General features: G+C 37.2%; 1 protein-coding gene and 1 pseudogene across 3 annotated transcripts; one reads left to right on the top strand and one right to left on the bottom strand.

Annotated features, from left to right (window-relative positions):
* Positions 1–677: 677 nt before the first annotated feature.
* Positions 678–10954, top strand: LOC144662279 (fibroblast growth factor receptor 1-like; annotated as a pseudogene). Its single transcript, XR_013572421.1, has 17 exons — positions 678–894; positions 2272–2677; positions 2886–2916; positions 3336–3575; positions 4269–4566; positions 5146–5190; positions 5388–5513; positions 5928–5952; positions 6211–6404; positions 6746–6856; positions 7471–7661; positions 7819–7941; positions 8058–8131; positions 8701–8741; positions 9681–9777; positions 9863–9965; positions 10511–10954. The product of XR_013572421.1 is annotated as a fibroblast growth factor receptor 1-like (transcript).
* Positions 10955–12277: 1323 nt separating this feature from the next.
* On the bottom strand, positions 12278–20647 carry LOC144663330 (uncharacterized). 2 transcript variants are annotated; one of them, XM_078524225.1, is made up of 5 exons: positions 20510–20647; positions 18418–18483; positions 17376–17757; positions 14908–14980; positions 12278–12320 (listed from the first exon to the last, which is right to left on the bottom strand). In XM_078524225.1, exons 3-5 carry the CDS (start codon positions 17655–17657, stop codon positions 12298–12300), a joined length of 378 nt encoding a protein of 125 aa, XP_078380351.1. In that variant the 5' UTR covers positions 17658–17757; positions 18418–18483; positions 20510–20647; the 3' UTR covers positions 12278–12297. The 2 variants fall into 2 exon arrangements, 1 of the variants encoding a protein (XP_078380351.1); XR_013572599.1 differs by lacking the exons at positions 14908–14980; positions 18418–18483 and having other exon boundaries at positions 20510–20639.
* Positions 20648–22040: the final 1393 nt, after the last annotated feature.

The following is a 22040-nucleotide window of genomic DNA, read 5'->3' as shown; positions in this document are numbered from 1 at the left end:
TATCAATGGAAACTCTATGGTGTGTTTTCAGCGACAAACCTTTCTCCTTGGCTAACCAAATATGAGGCCTTTTATTAGGAAAGGTATATTGAACCCCATTCACAGAAAATGAAAGTCAGAGCGCTGTTCTACGGAAAGGTATTAAAAGCTCTTCCTTTTTACAATTAGACTTTGTATCCGACCGCTTTATTGCTGTACATACTATAGCCGCTAAATAATACCGTCCCTCAAGGCCTTGTACAGAAAGTTCCTCAGGTTTAAGAATTTTGATGAGGTCAAGTAATAACCCTTAAAATTCTCTCATGTGAAAGCTCATAAACAATGAAGCCTGTCAAGCCGGCCCAAGAAAATAATAGTCAAATTATACCACCAGAATTTCTAGATTTTCTGTATTTGTTGTAAATATAGATATAGATGACTACGTAGGGCCTGCTATAACACAAATTTTGATTCTGAAATTTTGAAATGTAGATTTTCCTTTAGAGCGACAAACGTTTAGGAACAAATACGCAGATATTTTTATTTGGAACTTGATCCAACTTGGCTTTCAGTCAAACCAGCTGTTTCGTTTTCTGCAGTTGAAGGTTTCTATCCTTTCAATCATAAGAAGAATATGACAAGACATTCCTGAATAAATTTCATGTTTGTTCCGGTCTAAAGAAGTCTTTCAGCGCAGTCTTTCTGCTGCGTAGTCTTCTGTGTGGTCAGCTCCAGGAAGGTGCTAAATGTAGTTTTTAAATGGCTAAATTCTCATCATAGGAAGTAAGTCAAACGCAAGAAGCCACTGACACATCCTTAACACAAGTCCAGAGAGGATTATTTTTACCTTTCATCTTCACCAGCTAAAGATGATTGTCATCCGTCATATGTTCAGCATTTTACTTTTGATTGCTTGTAAGTATACTTGAACTTTTGTTGTCAGTGAGAAATGTTTATCGAATGTAAGAAGGCTAGTGGAATCGCTATGTTAAAATACAACAAGACAGTATCAAAAATATTTTATCTAAAACGATTGGCTGCCTTCTTCTAGTCCACCTCTGGGTTTTGATAACAATTACCCTTCCATAGAAGGTTTTCAGCCTGCGATGTTTAAAGAACGTAACTAGGGTTTCTGTACAATTTTTTTAACACTCAGGAGTAGGCCGGGGTTTTTGCCATAGGAAAGCCAAGCCATCTATGTTAAAACACCTGATTTAAAATTAATCGGGTAGCAGTAAGCATGGTAAAAAACAAACGCACGAAAGTAAAGTGGCATGGGTATTTAACCAAAACACTAGAATACTTGATATGCCACATATCAGAGGAATCCATCAACGTGTTTACCTTTGTTATTTATTTATTTATTTGATGTTTTTATATCCTTAAAACAAACATGCCGGAGCTCAGATAATGTGCTGAAGCACAAGTAAAAGAGAACGTACATCAGTGTTTCTTAATGAAGAAAGGGCTTGGATTAGCTATGCTCCTACCTCCGCCCTTCCCCAGATGATAACATTTTGCAGAAAACGTAACAGTCTACTCTTAGCGCAAACAGTAAGAATAACAGTTTATATACGGTTTTACACAAAATTATTGCGTGTTCTAATTTTTGCAATCCACAAATAAATATTTACCGCAATGTTTTCCTCTACAAAGTTTATTTTGCTCTGAGGACGAAGAATATAGGTACGAAAAGAAAAACGAAAGTAGTAACTTGGAATATACCCATGGGCAATAAATGGCAAGTAGACATTGCTGAATATTTATCGTCTTCCAGTTTTAATCAAATTACAAGTTTCAACAATCAAATAAGGTTATCAAAATGTCATGTTGTATTACGAACATGCTGTAACTGCAACTGAACGTGATTAGATGAAAATCGCAAAAAAATCTCTGCACAAAAACACCAGTTTCTCCCAATTGCAAAAACTAGATCCCACAAAACACAGAAAGTCTTCCAACAGTAGAATCAAATTCCTCAGCTGAAATATTTGGAAACGCTTCTATCAGTCAATTGGCGCTCGTCATCCTTTAACTGAAACGCTTTTCACTTGAATTCATTGCTGCTTTTGATTTATTTATTTTTTTCTCAGTTCTTTACTTACCTGTCCATTCTTATCCTTTTTCTTTTGCCTTTTCCTTTTTTCTTTGCCTTTCCTCTCTTTTTTTGTTTTGTTCCTTTGCATTTCTTTTCTGTTTATTTTCTCCTCAACAATCGTCCTCAACATAAAAAGGGTTTTCTTCTTTGCAATGTCCTCATTTAACTCACACTATTTTCATAATTATTTTCAGTGTTTGATCAAGGATATAGCTTGAGTTTTGTTACTAAGGAGAACAAAACAACCGTGGCAGTAACTGGATCCAACCAAACATTCACTTGGAAGTTGTCTCTCACTAAACAAGAGAAAACGAAGCAATTGAAAGTTCAGTTTGGACCTTGGGATAAAGAGCTTAACGCTGCCAAACATTACTTGATTGCATTCGTCCACGAACCGTCAGGAAACCAAACAGTATTGAGGGGAAATAACTCGATAACGAAACGCTTATATTGGGCAGGAGATTTAGCACATGACTACTCCGTAGCCTTTAAACTTTTCAGTGCCAAACCCAATGATTCTGGGGAATATGGGGTCAGGGTTAGAGTGCCGGGGTTGATCCTCCGGGAATTATACAGAGCTGGTTTACACTTTCTGTACAGGTAAGAAATGGTTTATATAAAATACTTGTGAGTAACGACTAGGATCTCATTCCAATGTACAGGGCTCACGTGACAGGGAGAATGCGTTCAAACAAAGTTCAGCCGTTATTGATTTTTTTTCCGTTTAAGACGTTTAGTTTAAAAGCTAACCTATGAAACACCTTACCATTATTACAACAAAATAACAGAGGACTGTTTGCCTTTCTAGGATCCACCTCCGTTACCACCCACACCGCCAGGTGAGGCATTCTCGATGTTTGTTTATTTCTGGATAACGGTATCAAGTGGGCTTTTGCGGGCTTTCGATAAATCTGATAAAACGATTTTTAAACGAGTTTAAATGCAGATATTTGCAACATTTCAAAAGTTGTAATAATGAAGGAGAAACAGACTGACCGTGAACACGCACGAGAATTTTGGCAATCCTAAACGTTATCTATTAGAGACTATACATAAAATGCTTCCCAACAAGTAAGAGAAATTTCACTTTGAAATATTTAGTTCCTGTGAAGCATTTCCGAGGATGGATAACTTCTTCTAAAATTTTCATTTAGGTTAATTAACCAAAAGAAAATATCTACGTACTGTTCTAGATAAAATTAATTGCTTTTTAATAAAGATAGAGATTGGAGAGATATCAGTGTTATTTATCATTTAGAACCTCAAAACAATACCCTGGATGTAGAAGAAGGTGATGAACTGAACATCACATGTCGCAGCAGGATGGAAACGAATTCACCCGTGATATGGATCAAGGACAGCCTTCGTGTACAGACGGGAAAAAGCAGATTTCTCTACATAAGAAAAGTTACCAGATCACAGGCTGGGAACTACATCTGTGTATCACTGACTCCTAATGGCAATTTTAGTTCACCCATCACTACTGTTGATGTCCTGTGTGAGTTTCTTTTGTCTGTGTTGAGAGCAACCAAGTGGTTGCTTAATAAGATTCTATATAATCTCTTGTTGATGTTAACCGAGCAATGGAACAAAAATGTTAAGAAATTCCCTCAAGTATGTTAACTCAATTAAGACACGGGAAGAACTGGGATTTCCCCTCCCGGATCCTACTAATTATAGTTTGAAAGATAGTTTTTTTTTTTCTCACTACCCGACTATTAAAGACATTTGGACCGCAAACTGCAAGTTTTTCGTGACGAAAATAATAATAACAGTAGTAGAAATAATAATAGTAAAGATAAAAATAAAATATAATAATACCTTTTCCCTTGTTTTTACAATTACATTACAGTACGTCAAAGATCATTTGTTGATTTTAGCCGCCTTTTAATGTTCTCAGCAATTCATTAGTAGTATTGTTAAGATTGGCAAAATAGACTTCCGTCTTTCAGCTGTAGCAGCAGCATTTACATTAATCAGTTTAGTATTTTCTCTTATTTATTTTTGTTTCAAAAATACAATATAAGGATTTAGAAGGATAAAAACTGTAACAATAGACATTTTCTTTATCAATTTCTGATTAACGTTTAGTGCTATATTCGCTGAAGCTATGAAAAGGCTTTATTTAGATCATCTCTACTGTGCACTTGAATAGTTTTGACTAAATGTATTTTGATGAATTTGTTTTCAGATGCACCAAGCATACATTTCCCCAGTCTAAAGCAAGTGTCAGTGGAGTTGCTGAGAGGGAACTCTACGACGCTGAAGTGCATAGCAGCTGCAAATCCTTCACCGACGTTTACTTGGGATAAACACGGAGAAAAGATCAGTGTCGGTTTTAACAGTACCTGGAACTCAACCACCTTGAAGAGTCACTCCTGTAAATGATAACGACTTTACAAGTTATGCGTGCACAGCAAAGAACAGGCTTGGATGGGATTCGGTTACATTCATATTACAAGAGAAAATATTAAATAATGACAAGAAAGGTGAGTGAGATGTTATCTTGTCCTAAACTCTTTCATTAAGTTTAGCTTCATTGCAAATCTTCAATAAGATAGGGTCGAACCTAGTTAAGTCAGAAAAGCTAGTATCGTTTAATTTTCCTTTCTGTCACACTGTTAAATATCTCAAGTATGGTGTAAAAATGATGGGCTTCTTAGTGTGAGCAGCAGTATCTCAGGTCCATAACCTGAATTTGTACATGATTTTACAACTATAAGCGTGAACATTTATTAGAAGACTCAGGCTGACTGCAATTAAATTGCGTGAGATCGAATGGAAAAATGTGTCAAAACAACATAATCGTGTATGGCATAACAATAGTTTGCTAACAAAAAAATAATAGTAAACATATATCAGTCAATCAAAGCTGCAGTTCTGGCCAAATTTACCTATAGCATATTTTTTGGGTAAAAAAAGAAATGAAAATTACCACTCAATGTAAGCAATGGGGAAAGCGTCCTCGTTTAATTTAGAAACATTGACAAAAACGAAGCGGTTCAACAATTATGACCATTGTTGTGGCGCAGAACCTCATATGTATAATAAGATTTTTTATTTTACAGTATTACAATCTATCGACAATACGGCAGCTTCCAAACAACGTATAGGTAAGTGCATTTGTTTCAACAATCCTTTAGTCACCTCTTGTAGAAGGTCCTCAATAGCTCACATTTCATACGTAATGCGCACACGGTTAACGCATCCAGTTCATATAAGGGAACTTTTACACGGATAGCTTGATAAGTCTTCTATATCCGCGCATGTAAGGGAAAACAACTAAAAAGAATATTTGTTTCATGAATAGATGACGAAGACACAGTTACCAAGTACCTGTCAATCACCGCGGTTGCAGCTGTAATCGTAATTTGTGCTTTTTTAATTCGACGATACGTAACTAAGAGATCCAGAAGGGAGATAGACAAGCGAAAAGGTAACTAACGTCTGACATTGCACGCTAGCGATACAAAGAAAAACTTATGAGCCGAATCTGGACACGTGACTTATATTAATAACATTTTTACTCCTTTTCTGTATCGGTAATGTTCTTTTATTTGTACTTAGTTATATTATTTCTATTAATTTTTGCAATTCTGTACATTGCCGTCTTGTCCATTCCATCTATTGTAACATTATTTTTCATACAAACAATAGCTTTGACACCTTAATTATAAGTCGTGTGCCTGTTTGTGTGTATTTATCTCCAAATATATAGCGACCATTTTTCTTCAATGTGTCTGGGTGGAATTTTATCAGCTACGGTCTTGTTATTCCTGTATAAAAAATATTCTTTTGTAGACTGAAAGTAAATAAACGAGTGTGACGTGACTTTATTTTAACATTTCAGATGACGAAGTCGACGAGAACAATATGTATGTATTTCTAAATTAATTGATTATAACTTTTATTTACGCGTGCAATCCCCGTTAAAGATAGTTAGAATTCTTTACTCTTTGTCCGAATACATTTATTCTTGCATCTCTCAAAAGGTATCCAGACTGACGCGGATTGAATAATTTAACTTTATTCTTCAAGTTTAATCTACAAGTTTAGACATTACCCACTAGTTTACTAGTTTTTTTATTCGAATATAACATGTTAACAATTTTGTTCCGGTCATTCATTTGAAGGCATTCCACCGAGCCGGGCTTTCTCACATTAAACCCGTCATTCTTTGGCGATCTTGAATGGGAAATACCGCGAGCAAACCTGAATGTGGAGAAGGTGATTGGGCGCGGTGCTTTTGGTGTGGTATCACGAGGATTGGCTTTGGGGTTACCGGGGAAACCAGGATGGACTGTAGTGGCAGTGAAGAGTCTTCAAGGTTATTTCGGTTACATGAATTGTCTTTATAGAACCTATCACTGAGGTATTATTTTAGGCATTAAATGCAGTCGAGCTGATGTAGTCTTGTCAATTACAATCAGAACCAAAGAGTTTATAACTACAATATAAATACTAGTAAACTACGAGTTCAACTTGTAGTAGCAGTTTATCCTTACCTCTAAACGCCAGCTATAGCCTTTTACCTATTGTGATTTCTTTATGCTAAGTTGATAGCTTAATGATACACATAATTATTATGTTAACTAAAAATTTAACTGAAGTTACCTTCCTTAAAGATTGTCGTCTCAATTAAATAATTTCTCTCTTTCTACTGATCAGAGGACGCTACGGAAAAAGAGAAGCGAGACCTGCTGTCAGAGATGTCAGTTCTTAAGCATCTTGACCCTCATCCTCATGTCATATGCCTTTATGGCTGTGTTACCACTGAAGGTGAGCTAAGGGTGATGTAATGGGTGATTTTGTTCAGTGACTCTTTCCTGATCTTGCTTATTTCACTTTCCAATACCGATCTTGGCAACAAAACAAAAACAAAAAAAGTCAGGTCTGTTATTCTCAACAAAAGCCAATTTATTTCTTTTGCAATCCTTTTTAATCTGGTCTAATGTGATCGCCTTGTATTTCTTGAAGAATTTTTCTGTCGATTCACAGGTATCTTAAATTTCATTCGAGTTTAAAACTAGTTTGTATTTCCTGTATTTTACTAAAACAGCGTCACATAGCCTGGCTGTCAGCATAAAATTCTTCGTTAGCTGAAGAAATTTTACAAACGGTAAACGCCACAGCGTGCGCTAATGAGTTAATGCACGCATGAGGTTGCTAAGTACAAAAGAAGCGTAGCTTCTTGAGAAAACATGTGAAAACTCGTGAAGTAGTGGCACTTTCTTATGCCATGTCGCATCAGATCAGCGCGCGCGCCCCCAGGTTGAAGGCATACGTCAGCGTACACCCATGGGCAAATAGTAATCAATCAAAACGCCCGCTTTACTTTAGTTGTACTTTAAAACTATTTGTGAAACTGACATAAATTGCCTAAAATATACTAGCACGGCCCTTAGTGGTGGTTGAGTACGCTGAGTATGGTGACGTGCTTGGATACCTGAGGAAGAGCCGAGGTGTCCATGATAACTACTACAGTGATCCATCAGTAAAACCTCGCACCAGCCTCACTTCCAAGCAGCTGCTTAAGTTCGCCTGGGAGATCAGCGATGGCATGGACTATTTGTCCAAGAAAAAGGTTATTGACTATTAGTTGTAGCTTAATGGAGTTTATGTTTTACTTCTCTTTGTAACTCTTTTGGTGCGTTTTGAACAACTGAATTAATTCCGAGGGAGATGGGATATAGGAGGATTACTGAGAATATAATTGCCGCCTATGTTTGCTTGTTATTTAGATCATTCATCGCGACTTGGCCGCCAGGAATGTATTGGTCGGTAATGAAGAAGTGTGCAAGATCACAGACTTTGGAATGGCCAGGGATGTACAGGAAGAAGACATCTATGTACGAACCCACGAGGTAACTTCTCATTAGCCCATCTGTTTTAATAACTCTCCTTAATTATAAACCAAAAAAAAAAACACCACAACCCACACTTTTTCAACATTATTAGTAATACTGTAATCTTATCTTAGGGACGTCTGCCAATAAAATGGACGGCACCAGAGGCTTTGTTTGGCAGTGGCGCATACACAACTGCCAGTGATGTGTAAGTTTGCTTTGTTCCACTCATAGTATTGTTAACATTTACGACATCAAGTATTAAAGGCAAAGCAAATACTTAAGTATGCATAAATAATTCGTTCCCTTGTATGTTTCGGATTTCAAAAGTTTACCAGCTCATCGAGTTAACCGTAAAGTCTGTTTCCGAGCCAAGGGCCCACATACAGCCGAAGCTTATCCCGGTATCTGTACCATGGAGTATTGTTACCTACTCCTCCCTGGATGGGATGCAAGTCCATCGCAGGGTTACCCCCTGCAGTAAACTTGCCGGTGCCCATTAATACATCTGGGTCAGGTGGAGAGAGGTATTGTGAGAGTAAAGTGTCTTTCCCAAGAATACAACGCAGCGCCCGGCTAGGGCACGAACCGGGCCGTTCGACTCGGAGTCAAGCGCGCTAACCATTAGGCCACTGTGATTTAGAGTAGCCATGTTAACAAGCAGAAAAAAATCACAAACTGCATTGTTTCAAATAGTTCCCAGTTTGCAGTAAACAAAGCAAAGTAAAATACTTGTATTTATAAGTATCAACAAAGTTTGGTTTCATATGTTTTAAGGTGGAGCTTTGGTGTTGTGATGTATGAAATCTTCACTGTGGGTATGTGATATCAATCTGCTAGGCCCGTTTACACTACACCAAAAATTGGTCCGGACCCAATAATTATATAAGGAGAACTTGACTGTTTCTTTAAAAAAATTATCGGTGCCGGGCAAATTTTAATTTTGTTGTAGTGTTAATGGGCGTCAATTCCAAATACCGTGCAAACGGCAGAAGGCGAATTACTATCGTACCTTTAATTTGTCACAAATCTTCTGCTAACTCACCATAGTTATACACTGTGGCATCAACAAACAAGATATCTATGCAGATGTAAGACTTTTAGTACATGGTAGTGAGTTTTTTCTTTCAAAAGACTGCAAATCGGCGGTGATTGTCCCCTTGAGGGGATTTTTATCAATATATATTAGGGCTTACCTCGGAACTCCCCTTTTCAAATTTATGTTTATTGTATATATAAAATTTGGAATAAACGTGTATGTATGAGCTCTCTTGAACCTGCCAGAAAATACAGAGAAAAAACAGACAGCTCCATAAGAAACAACACGAAATGAGTTTCCTGTTTTGTGCAGTTATCGAAGTTGCAAAAAATACGCAAACCAAATCCCCAAACTACAGATTTTACCTAAGCTGGCAATAAAAGAATTTGTGCTTTAATTTTATAAGTTTATAACAAGAGTTAGACAATGATTGGATTAAGGTTTTAGTCATGTTACTTCTGCTGACCGCCCGTAATATGAAAAGCCGTTAGAATTCGACTTTCGGGACAGAATGACTACCTGGAATGCTATTATAAGACACTGTAAGATTGTGTACTTTTGCTGTACACGTTTATACATCATCTGCTGTATGACTTCATTAAGTCTCAGAATAACACAAACCGTATTCCGTGGTTGCAGTGGGTCATGCAAACACAGCACATATTTCATATTATAGATTACAATTTTTTTTCTTGAAAATTACTCTTCCCTGATACAGGTGGTGACCCGTTTCCTGGCGTGTACATGAGAGAGATTCCCGCCTTGTTAAAGAATGGCTACCGCATGACTCGCCCAAAATTTCTCAGTCCAAAACTGTAAGTACATGTTTAGTCTAAAACAGTTGAGCTCCACACTCGAGCCAAGTAGGCCCAGCTACAATCATATGTCTACTCTTAACAGGTACAACATCATGATGGAATGCTGGAAAAAAAACTCATCTGAAAGACCAAGCTTTGAGTTTCTGCGCTCCACGTTACACAGCATGATCAGGGACGATGAACAGGTTAGACTCGATGAATGATAAAATAGCACTAATTAATCTATCCTCGGTGCATTATCATCTACTTCATTAAACATTACCACTGTCTGAAACAAATGTTAACTTCATAGTACAATGAGCATCGTCATCGTCATTATAGTTTGCTTGTATAGCTTTCGTTTGTCACAACAGCAACCAGCACAACATTCAAGCAATGACGCGATCCTAACCGCAAGCCCACCAATTAAAGCAATTGAAGATAAAAAGCCTGAAAAAAAAAAATGCAGGGCTTAAAGGGGATTCGAACCCGTGACCTCCGCAATACCGGTCCAGTGCTGTACCACCTGAGCTATAAATTCACAAACTGGGAGCCAGGTGACAATGATCTGATAACTTCATTTATTACGGTCAACACAACATTCGTATGTAAACAGGAACGGGGAAGCGAGGCCAGAAAAAAAAAAAACAGGCGTTGTAAGGTACATTCGTGGTGGTGTTTTTAGGTAAAATCTGGTATTAACCTGGGCTTTATTTTACGACAGTTTACATTTGTTTTCCGTGTTCTTTAGGAATATGTCAACCTGCAGGAGCTGCTCTATGAAAATGTTCTGCCCAGCGGCTGCTTAGGAGAGTAAGACGCCATTGAAACGGATGAACGTATGTCCTTATGGAGCAGGTGGACCGGACGAGTAAAGTTCCACATTGAGGAAAATATTTAGAAAGTAGATTAAATAAAGAAGAAAAGAAGGTTGACAAGGATTTTTCACCAATGTTTGTTTATGTATCTTTTTCCAGGAAAGTTAATTGATGCTGCTTTCGCGTCACCCTTTTAAGAAAAGAAATTCAGATGTCATATCATTATCACATTATTTGTTTGGTTTAGAAACCTTTTTTTAAATGCCGTCAACAAAAACTGTCTTCATAATTACAATCGATTTATTGGCTGTAAAGCTGCTAGTAAGGTTTTGAATAATGCACTTATGCGCACATTTACTACTACTGTAAATATTTATAAACAAGAAGCTTAAAGAAGCTTAAAACTGGGCGGGAAATGACGTCCACATTAGAGATATCACATTGTTTGTGTTGAAATGAATTGACCTTTCAGTGTATCGGTTTGAGACACTTTGAAAGATAATTGTAAAGGTGTAATTGTGATTTTTCTGAATACTTTCGTGTTCGTCCTGTGGCGAAATTTTGATGATATTAGTTACCTTCAGTCTGAAAAGGCGATTCTTTTTGGACGGAGGTCATTTCGTATATTTTTGTATAGAAAGGACGTTTCGGTTGCCGGTAAGGTGCGGTTAGAGAAAGTTTGAAAAAGGGTTTTAAATTTTCTAAGTCATTTTTATCGACGCTTTGTCAAGTTATTCATGACGTCGTGAAGTTCTTAGTGTATTATACAGGTCTATATATACATGTATGTCGGTACAACGTGAAAATGGTAGGTTTTTTGGCCGTGGTTATTCTGTATATTCGATTAATATAAGGAGTTGTTTCAAAGGAGTAAAGACGGTTGTGCAAGTCATACAGAAGAAATGGAAAAGTTACTTTTGGTTTGCTTGATGGTGAGTGTGGTTGCGAGCTTTATGCAGGTAATCGTTGGCTGGTTTAGACGAAGGACAAAACGTGCGGTTGTGTGACTTGCTGGGAGAGAGACGCTTTTTTTTAGGTTTGTAATAAATTTATGGGGAAGATGGATTATTATCATGGATTGTTGTCAGGCACAGTTAATGGCTAGAGTGTGAAATATTATGGAAATAGCAATATATAAGTAATATATTATATACAGAGTACAATCATTGCTTTTCATTGTAATCACCAGCTGTGAGTACAGTTCATTGAGATTTTTCATTTTAAATAAATAAAAAGTGTATTTCATTATGTAAGTCGAGTGACGTTTGGGCCGTGACGTTGTTAGACAAATCACATGGCTCTAGTTAACTTCAAGTGAGTTGCAGAATTAACAAACTGAACACTTTTATCCCTGAAACAGAAGTACGCGATTGCGTATAGTTCGTGTGTCGATTAAGAACATTTGTATTTTAAAGCAGAAGGCAAATGGACTGAAGCAAGAAGTGTAATTCCTCTACAGATGTGAAGTATTAATAACTGCACGGCAGTTTGTTCTTTGGCTTTTTGTTTACTTTGTTTTATGTTTTAGTTGCTTCGCGAGTGTGATGCATTACTCTGTAGAGGTGAAACGTCAGATCAGCTGATAAAGTTGCGTCAGAATCCATGGGTTTTGTTTGAACTATAATCCTTCTTGATAATTGTGAGATGGTTCTTTCTTGTGGATCCATTTCGTTAGTTGTTGCCTTTAATTCTTGTGTACATGTACTTGACTTGTTGTGAACTATGTATTTTCTTGCTCTGCAACTGAATAAAATGAGAGAAAGATCCTTTTAAGTTTTAGAACGAAGATAAGAAGATAAGTTGAGTTTGTAGTAGGCTAGTAAATTTCTTTAAGATGAAACCGGCTGACATTTAATATTTTGATTATCAAGGACTGGATAGCAAATTGATTTACAATTTTTAAGTGTCTGAGAATTATGTTGGAGATATAGAGACCTAGAGTTAAGGAATGGAATGGTGTTGTTGAAGGATAACTGCGTTAGAGTATTCCAAATATGTGAGGCAGCGGGGTATGCGAGGCGAGGCAGTGAGGCATGGGAGGCGTGTAATCCCAATAAAAGGTACAGTAAAATAGAATAAAAAAGGGGACCAACACAAAAATCAGAAATCAAATAAAATGCGCAACAAAGCACCTGTCCATATATGTGTCCGATAAAAGAGTGTGTACTGTAAAGCAACATTTAGCCCTATTCAGTACTGTCATCTACCATAGGGGGGGAGGGGGCTTATATCCGGATGTTTTTTTTGTTTCCATGTAGATGAGCTTATAAACTAGAAACGATTATAAGCAGGAGCACTTATAACCCTTATTTTTCGGTATGCGTTGATTGTCAATTTACCACAAAGCTTCCCATACCTTTCACATCCTGATTGATATGCACGTAGCCACTAGTACTATCATCAGGTTACGGTATTTATTCGAATAAGCGCGGTGCTGTTTATTATATTTTTTGCGCCTTAAATGCAGCGCTTATTGGATCGCGAGTGTGGCGCTTATTAAAAAATTGGATGCGCTATCTGTATGGAAATTTTTTGGTGTCACCATTCGTCTACTCCCGGCACTTCCACAAAATGCCACTAAAATTGTAAGTAAGGCCTTCACAACGGAACTATGTATTGCAAGAATTCTGAATAGAGACCTTAAGGTAATTCCCTTGAAATAGAACTGCTCATAGATTTCCAACCAAACTTTGCCAGTTGGTTGTTTACCTTAAGGGAAGTTAAATTTTGAAATAAATCAAAGATCTCTTCGAGATATCGACTTTTTGCATGAAGTTAGTATGAGTAGAAGGTTTATCCTGGGCATTGTTGTTCAAACATATCATGGAAGAATGCAAACGTCTTTCAGTTCAAGCATTTTTTTTATTTACGCGGAGGAAATGCTGTATTTGTCAGTCACGACGGCTGGGCACTTTGCAACTTTGGCTTGGTTAAAAATAGTAAACTGACGTTTGCCTTTAATCGAAATAGCCTTTGGGGATATACAAACAAGAGGAAAACATAACTGGCAACACGTGAACAAAAGCAGATTTTAGCGAACAGATGAAATGCTTCCACACACAACAAGAAAAATTTTGTTCGAAACAACACAATGTGCTGCCCCCCTCCCCTCCATGAGTGGCCCCCATAGTAACAAAAATATCAATTACTTCGAGTCCAAATCAACATAACTTGATCTATTTATCATGCTGGAAACACGGTGCAAAAATGTATTTTTCTTGGCGTTTACTGTCTTTTTATACCACAGCTTTGTGCATAACTTAATTCAAATTGCAGATTTTAGGAATGAGAAACTCCGTTAGCCTATAGCCTTCTCAGCCAGCAATCACTACCAAAGAACTTTATCAATTTCAAGTCCGAAGCGTCTTAACATAAGATTCCAAACAAACCTACAACAAAAATCGCACTTGACATCAGCTTCATACATGTACCTGAAACTTTTCGATATTACTCTGATGCTCTACCATTATCAAAATTATCAAGGCATGCAAAATAATCAATGTTGGTTCAGTGGTATCTAAAAGCATCATACAGTACTGCATTGGTAAGACCAGGTTCCAACTTTAAATCCCATCTCGAGCCTTATCCTTTTAGCTTACTATTTTAAAAGGCTAACTTTATAGAATCACTGCAAGTACCCACAATTACTTATACAAATTTTACTCAACATAATGTTCGCTAAGACGTAATTTTTTTAAAAAAAAAGGTTAAAAGGCTATAATATGTACAAATAAAAACCGAACGTTTTTTACTATAACGTCTGTTTTCCACTTTTCTATATTAAAGGAATTTTTTGTAACATTATTATTAATCATTAAGTGAGAAAAAAAGATACAAAATCAAAAATTCTTTATTTTATTGTTGTAGAAGTTGGACCACATCATCCCCGATGTTTGTTGTTGATAATTCATGATTTAGACAAAAAAATCCCTTCTATTACCCCACCAGAGACAACAGGAAACCAAGTGATCTTTGGGGAATGGGAAAGGGACACTGTGTGCATCTTTAGTTCTCAAAGGGCCAATTACCTCAGCACCTACCCTTCAACGGACTTTACACCCCACCTTACCCACCCCTACACATGGTCTAACAAAGAATTCAAACAATCGTTATCGCTTTTTGCTTCAAGTTGAACTTCATATTGTTTCCAGCAGTTAGAAATATTGACATCTGACGCCCTATTTTTTTTATCAGAAAATAATATTTTGCTTAACTGAAGAAAAATGATCCATAACTCCCTCAGAAGGAATTTTTCCTAAGACCCCCCCCCCCCACCCCCAACCTGAGGGAACCCTCCAGAAATCCAATTTAGCTTCATACCTTTCCTTACCGTTTTGGCCTTTGAGACCCCTCCCATCACCAGGAATTCCCAATCCCTTCTGTGGAGGAAGTAATGACATTTTCTGTAAACACAATTGAGAAATAAATTATAACATAAAACAGCCTTGCAATTAAATTCGGCACATGTGACCGGGCAAAAAGGCAACACAGTTCACGCTGATATACTGCTAAATAATAGAGTGAGTAAAGCACTTTCTCTATGCAACATTTTGTTGTATGAGTTTAGTTCCACACTTCCAGTGGCAGTGAAAAAGCCAAACAATATTGGTTACCGTAATGATTCGATTTAGCGCCCTCCTTCCAATAAGCGCCCCCTTCCGAATAAGCGCCCCCTCTTCGAATGTGTTTTTGTCAATAAGCGCCCCTATTCCAATAAGAGCCTCTATTCTAATAAGTGCCCCATTGTTATGAGCCTCCATTCTAATAACCCCTCCTATTGTGGATAACCACCCCTATTGAAGTCATTGATGCATTCTCGTTCCCAAAAGGATTGCGGCCTCTGGGGACGAAAATGTCATCAATGTCGAATAGATAAACTCACGAACATTCACCGTACCGAACATGTATATATTTACTGCTAAAATAAACAATTCTTTTAAAAGTAACTGAACTTTCAACAATTTGTTACTGACAGTTTCTGTTATTGTTAGTTATTTCAATATATATTTAAGTTTTGTTTTGAACGTTTGTTTTTTTCTCAAAAAATTAAATAAGTGCCCTGTCTCAATAAGCGCCCTTCCATGAGGTGCCAAAAGTAAATAAGCCCCCCGGGTGCTAAATCGTATCATTTCGGAAATACTATTAGCTGTGCACTTATGAGTTATGCAGGTGCACTGACATGAAAAGTGTATGCCAAAGCATCAACCAATTCATATCTAACCATAAAGTACTGCCGTCAATCTGTAGAAATTGTCCAACAGTTCATCGGCTTATTTGAACATAATACATATGGAAAATCTGCCATATAAATGCATTTATTAATCATTATTAGCTGTTTTGATGTTATCTGCTCACTCACAAGAATTGTGATAGCTGTCATTTGCATACTGTAGTGAAGCAAGTAATTAACTAAGACACCTTTCAATACTAGTAGAGAGGCTAATTTATGTATTCTGAAGCTTGAATATCAAGTTAATAAATCATTTTAATGATTTATTAACTTGATATTCAATAATTAAATTTTTTAATGACCTTGACAATTGAAGTTAACACACCACAAGGTCAAATTATTTAAACAGCAAAGACACAGAAGCACCATTTATCCCATTGACCACAATAAAAAAAATTGATTCAGCACTTGAAAATACCGTAAAGATCCATGTATAAGCCGCACCTTTTTCCTCTAAATTCAAGTCAAAAATCGGGGGTGCGGCTTATCTACGGAAACATCTCTGGTTGGAGTTCTCAAAGGCCTAATTAATATTCATAAAAATCCTCTCAAGACATCATTGAATAAACATATAACAACCTGAAAACTTTGTTGTTGTTCACTACCTTTTGGTTCATCTGCAAAGCTGTTTGCAGTGAAGCTTGGCGGTCACTTCAAAGCATGTCTTTCCGTCGCGTGCGAGAAAGCACCAAGAAAAACGCAAGTAATCACAAGGCAAATGGCTGACCGCTTCACTTTTTAATTGACCTTCACAGCAAATGCATCTGCCGGATTATCAAACTCTTATTCTGCATGAAGTTTTTATCCTGTTGCGGGTAACAGTTTTCAAGAATCTTAAAAACGTACGTAGTTTCTTCCGAAGAAAATGTCGCCATGTTTGTTTTTAATGCCCAGACTCCTCTCTACATTGAAAGCTTGGCTACTTATAAGCATTCATCGTTCGCATACGATTCGTACGAATTTCAAGTGTTTCAGTGTCTAGAAGTGATAATCTCGAAATAATGATATCAAGAGAGCATCCAAGTTTAGATATTGTAAACTCAAACTAAAAAGGAGGTAAGACAAGTGAAGTTCTGCTTTCGTAAGACTTAATTTATAGTAAACATTGCAACAACCTCCGTGTCAGTGTTTTGAAACCGTGCTTGTTTGCCCTTGTTTGTTTACCAATAGAACTTCAGTTGAACTTCAAACTTTATTGTCTGTACATTTTTTTTTCCAAAATTTGAGCTTCCAAATCGGGGGTGCGGCTTATCTACGGGTGCGGCTCATACACGGAACTTTACAGTATTCAGTATAATTATTTATAATTATAAGTTGGTCAAGGCATGTCGTTATCAACTTCACTGGTTTTGATCAGACGGACTAACTAATGGTGAACTTCACTTCCATTTCATCTCTCCCTTCAGGATATCACCTCCATAGCAATAATAATATTAATAAATAAAATATACCAGAAGATATATCATGTTAATTAATAAGTGTTGGATACATGAAAAAGTTAAAAAAACTTGTATTGAAAATAATTAACTGGTTAGTAACAGCATACAATAACTGCTAGTAACACTTACCTGTTCCTGCCTCCTCCTCAGGCGCCTCGATTTTCTTTCTCCGACGAAGCGAGAACAAAGCGAGCGCGAAGCCCTTGCGCGCCCATGTCCCCAAACAAGAGAGAGGCGTCTGGGTACGAGGCCGTACCTGTTCTCCATTTTAAATAACATTCCGGATAACAACTTTTCCATGGGTATCATGTGGAGCAACATGCCTGTGCTGTAAAGCCAAAATCTCTGTAAGCCATTGTCAACCCCATCGCCTTTATCTTTACATAAAAAGCAACCTTTTTCTCCCTTCATGTGAGCTAATACAGCCTTTCCAGATTTAGGTATGCAGATGATAGCAGCAGTGTTCCTTGCACCACTTTGTTCCCATCAGTTGTTGAAACTATTATAACTCCTTAAATAAACAAAAACAAAATTGAGTTATTGAAAAAACTTTTCAGTAATTTTCAGTAATAATAATGGACCAAGTCCATTACCATCACCCCATTAATACAATCACCTACCTATAATAATTATAAAGCCCCTTCAAGTTGACCTGAGCAAATGCTCAGTACCAGTCATTTTCTTGTTTAAAGAACACCTAGCTTTAATATTGTCACCTTGTGGCTCATTGGTGGCCACATGAATGGAATTACAATTATTATGTATTTATGATGAATGAGATGACTACATTGAATATATCAAACTCAAATGACAACACTGTGCACAGTGTATTGATTCTGTTCTTATCTAAGACAGCTAATTAATATATCTTTTTTGCCTGATCATGCAGAATTACCACTTCAGATAATATGCATAGAGACCTAGAATTAGATGGGATTCCAGCTGAGATCCTGCCTAGAACTACTTAGGATCCCAGGTGGGATCCCCCTGGGATCAATGCACAGCTAAAATTCCATGTGGAATTAGCAGCAGGTATCTCGAGTGGGATCCCACCTGGAGTAATTAGCAGGATCCTGGGTGACACCCCACCCAGGTCATTTTAGAATCCTTTAGGCAGCATCCCACGTGGGATGAACATACAGCAACCCAAGAAGGACTCACACAATCTCACCTTGCATTTTTATGTGAGTTCACCTGTCAAATATTATTTTTAAATTTTCACAAGTCCAAATAACACCTTTAAAAAAACAAACGATTAAGTATAGTAAATATCTTGAAAGCATGACAATTGAGAAGGTAAGATAAAGAATTCATTTCACAGCTACCAACAATGTTATCATCCCTTATACAGGGCTGTCATTAAGGGCTGTAACCCGTAACACCTGTTACGGCTGATCATGAGCTCACTCAATGTTACAGGTAAACATTTTGATTGGTGTTACTTTACAAGTTGCATTCAGAATGAAATGCTACGGGTGATAACTTCAATGTTTGGCTGCATAAAAACTTAATGACAGGTGCAAGTTATTGTCATCCACCTTTACACTTGATTGGTATAAGTATTTTACAAAGGAGTTCCATGGTGGGAGAACATAAGAGGCAGGGGAGTCCCCCCACTCACTTTTCTCCCAGGTACCTGGGATTTTACTTTCTTTCCCTTGCATAACAAGTGAATGGCCTGCTAATGCCTGAGGGGAAGGGAGGAAAAAAAATCACTGGTCACAGTGCATACAAACAAAACAACACTAAACAAGAAACCCACTAAATGCAGTGAATTTTTCCACACACGAGTACTATGTATACACATGAACACAACACCAAAAAACCTTGATGTAGTGATCTACAATTTACAGTTCTGTGATACCCATATTTTGAACGACGACTTCCACCGGGTTAGTAAAGACAGTCTATTATAAGGGGTCATACAGCAGGTCGTCACAAAAGTGCGAGGTAGCAAGGTGTGCGATCCATTCTAGTAAGCCAGCTAAATAGCAGATCAGTTAGCTTAAATATAGCACTCCGATTAACCTTTTCATTTGGAGTAGGATTACCTCGCTGCCGTGCCTCACACGCCTTGCTGCTTGCACATGAGGGCCTGTTTACATATAGTTCCAGAATGACTTATATTTCGGAACAAGTTCACAATGAAGTTCGTTGACTGCATACATTCCACATGACATAATCGACCAGCTCGACCAAAGTCGTTTTCACGTGCGTAGTTTTCACTCAAGATCAAAACAAGATGGCGCATGTTTTGCGCAAACATGTTATTTTTAATGCTCATGATAGCTATATCTGCAATTTTAACAAGCAATTTGACCATAGGGCTGCTTCTTCGGGCTAAACAGTAAACGCAATAATTTACATTTTTTTGCTCTGAGTTCAAACTGTGACCTCTGTATGTGGTTTCACAAGATGCGCGGCCGTTTCATCTCGGAATCAAATTCATTTAAAAACCGGAATGAACTCATTCGGGAATGACTTGACTTTTGTCTTGGTACCATGTAAACAGATAGAGTGAAATATATCGGGATGGGATTAACTTGTTCCGGAATGAGTCATTCATGAATCATGTAAACAGGCCCTAAAACTCTCACACAGCAGCAAACCGCCAGGTTTTTTCTTTTTAAAGAACAAATTGCTTGTATCGGTGTATGACCAATATTCAATAGGCTATCGGTTTTTAAACAACTTCATTCCATTTCGTAGCAGATCTATAAGTAGCGACTATAATGAGAGCATGCACCATCATGAACTTAGGCAACTATTTTTAGCCATGCAATATCAGCTTCATGCAGTTTCAAAAATTATTTCCGTTTTGTAGCAAGTTCCCCGAGCTTATAAACAGATTTGAAGCAAACGGATATCAGTAACAATTAACCCTCTTTATCTTTATATCACCTTCAATGTTGCACACAGTAGCCAAAATAACTTTGCCTCCAAAAAGCGAACAAAGGGTAAAAGAAATATGTTAAGCTTATTTCAGTAATTTTCTGGCCAAACAAAACCAGATCTAGCAAACACAGCCAAAAACGTAAACCACGCATTTCTTCCAAAAATATAATAATGCAATGCCGATAAAATGCTCTTAAAGAACCAAAAACAAAAACCCGACGACCATTGCTTTGAGTATTCTTACTTAACTAAACAATTCAAGTTGTTTTAATCGGATCGCCGGTCCAAAATCAAAGCGAAAGCTGGCAATAAAGGTATATAAACATAGGAACGCGTAAACTACATTCTATTATAAACACATGTCATACCTGAACTCGTCTCTCATCACCGACTGCCTTCAGTGCACAGCCTAATTCAACCTCCTCTCACAAGAAATTCTTCCTGTCATCCTTACAAAATTTCTTTTCGATTCATTTGGATTCCAAACTCACATTCAGGCTGCGACTCGCCATTCTCGTCCCCAGAGTCCACGATTCCTCTAGTCTCCACCGGTCAAATATGTCCGCTATTATTCAAAATGGCGTTTTTTGAACAACTTTTTCAATCTTTTCGTCCCGAAAACTTCGCATTCACCTGCTTCCTCCCCTGTCATCCAACTCATTCCTAGCGTTCCTCCTAATTCTACACAACATAACATGACGTCTCTCCTTTTCCTTCAAAATATACGCAAAAAACAAAACCCTCATTAACGAAACAACAGGGAGAATGAGGTATAAATTGTATAATGAGCTACCGAATCTATGAACTGGACTAACGCCCAGTTAAAAAATCACTATTATATTTAAATTAAATAAAAGTTCGACATTATAGTTAGTGTGTGAACTATTTGAGGAACGGTTGTTTTTATTTCATATTTACCGTGTTTCTTTGTTTTCCAGTGTTTGTAGGCGGCAATTCATCTAATAGCATTTGCAAGACAAACAATTGAAACATTGATGAAATTAACGCAACATTAAAAATTTAGTACCCAATTTAAAATGTGTTACTATTATAACACTTTGCTCAACATACTATCAGAAAACCATGATAATAAAGAAAGATCCATTATAGGAGGAAAAATCGAAAAATACTCCCCATGCATTTGGGACATGTACTTGAGAAACTATGACTTGATGAAAGCATTGTAACCTTAAAAAATGTTTTTAATAAAACATACAGTGGAACCTCGATTTAACGAACCTCTATATAGCGAAGTCTACGATATAACGAACGATATTCTTCGCCCCAGTAATAGTAAAATATATGGAAAAGAACCTCGATATAACGAAACCTCGTTATAGCAAACACATTTTGCCAGTCCCTTGGCCTTTTGTTACATCTAGGTTCTACTGTATCAAGCACTTAATTACTAAACAGTGTGCATATCATTAAATAGCTTTCCAGTCCGTACTGTGCACTCTCGGGGTTTGTATTCATTAATAACCACTTCGGTAATAACGTACATAAAGTAGAATTTTTTGTTTCTTTGCAAAAAGTTGTATTTTTTCATGTTGATCATTTCTCAATAATGAAAATGGAGATCACCGTGTTCGTTTTTGAGTTAAAAGCACCCTAAGCGAAAATTAAGGGTGTTTTATCAGGTTATATTGTTTCTATGGTGACAAGTGACGTCAAGAAAAATTAATGACCACAATTAATGACCACGATTGTACATTTGTTTGATATCATTTAGCAATAATCACTGGGGAGAAGAATATCGTTCCTTATCGACGACTTCGCTATATAGAGGTTCGTTAAATCGAGGTTCCACTGTACTGGCACATCAAAGTAAAAGAGCTGGAAACTCCTGGAAACCGTTGCGAGCCTCCCTAAACAATATTTAGCAGCGAAAATTCCAGT

Source organism: Oculina patagonica, chromosome 8 (assembly GCF_052425735.1).
Source record: "Oculina patagonica isolate OP01 chromosome 8, crgOcupat, whole genome shotgun sequence".
Taxonomy (NCBI): Eukaryota; Metazoa; Cnidaria; class Anthozoa; order Scleractinia; family Oculinidae; genus Oculina; species Oculina patagonica.
Note: the sequence above shows the minus strand (reverse complement) of the source record. Positions and strands in the feature narration are given on the sequence as shown.